The sequence below is a fragment of the Sinocyclocheilus grahami genome, unplaced genomic scaffold, assembly GCF_001515645.1.
Source record: "Sinocyclocheilus grahami isolate Dianchi unplaced genomic scaffold, SAMN03320097.WGS_v1.1 scaffold7426.1, whole genome shotgun sequence".
Lineage (NCBI taxonomy): Eukaryota > Metazoa > Chordata > Actinopteri > Cypriniformes > Cyprinidae > Sinocyclocheilus > Sinocyclocheilus grahami.
The window spans coordinates 1-781 of record NW_015511465.1 but is presented as its reverse complement, the minus strand read 5'-3'; the positions used below and the strand labels follow the sequence as shown (position 1 = coordinate 781).

Genomic DNA, 781 nt, shown 5'->3' with positions numbered 1-781 from the left:
TCAAAGTGATTGCATTCACTAGAAATATTTAAAAAGTGCATATCCGGTAAAATAACGTACTATCTATTAAGTTTAATATACTGTTGAAACCTAGCATTGAGACAAGCAAATATTAGTCCCAGTATAGTTATATTCAGTATTATATAGTAGCTTTAATAGTATCAATAAAACCTCTAGAAATGTTCATTGTGCTTAACATGTAAATATAAACAAGGCTTTGGACCTCATCTCTTTCATGACTTTTGGAAGCAAAGAGTTTGAAAGACAATAGACAAGTGTAGGTCATGCATGAATTATTTGAAAATATAACTTGGAAGTATTAAATATTGCCACCTCTGTATCTCAAATGGGCCTTGTGTCAGAACTTTACTTTTGTATATAGCCGGGTGTCCCACTGCTTTGTATGGTCGGTCCATCCCTGCTCACTTTACAGTGCAATTCACTGCAGTGCAGCAGCATGACACTTGGTAGAGACCACCCTTTCTGTTCTTTTCCCATGTCTTTGACACATCCACCCTCCCTCTCATTCTTTTTCACTCTCTCTTTCTCTTTGTGTAGGATGTATTGGTGACGGTCATAAGGAAGGAAGGATTCTTCAGTCTGTGGAAGGGTTTTACTCCTTATTACGCTCGTCTCGGGCCACACACAGTTCTCACCTTCATCTTCCTGGAGCAGATGAACAAATTCTACAAGATCTATTTCCTTGACTCCTAGATTTGCCCTGAAGGTCATCGGTGGACAGCACAGGCCATATTTCCACATTGTGTTTCTCTCCCACATC

At 39.1% G+C, this 781-nt stretch overlaps 1 protein-coding gene across 1 annotated transcript in view; it reads left to right on the top strand.

Moving 5' to 3' along the window:
• LOC107577839 (mitochondrial 2-oxoglutarate/malate carrier protein-like) overlaps window positions 1-775 on the top strand; it is a gene marked incomplete at its 5' end in the record, with an annotated part of 9,082 nt that extends 8,307 nt beyond the window's left edge. The window contains one exon of the mRNA XM_016263871.1: window positions 559-775. Within this exon, the coding sequence (XP_016119357.1) occupies window positions 559-714 (156 nt within the window). The remainder of the gene's footprint in view (window positions 1-558) is intronic.
• Window positions 776-781: the final 6 nt, after the last annotated feature.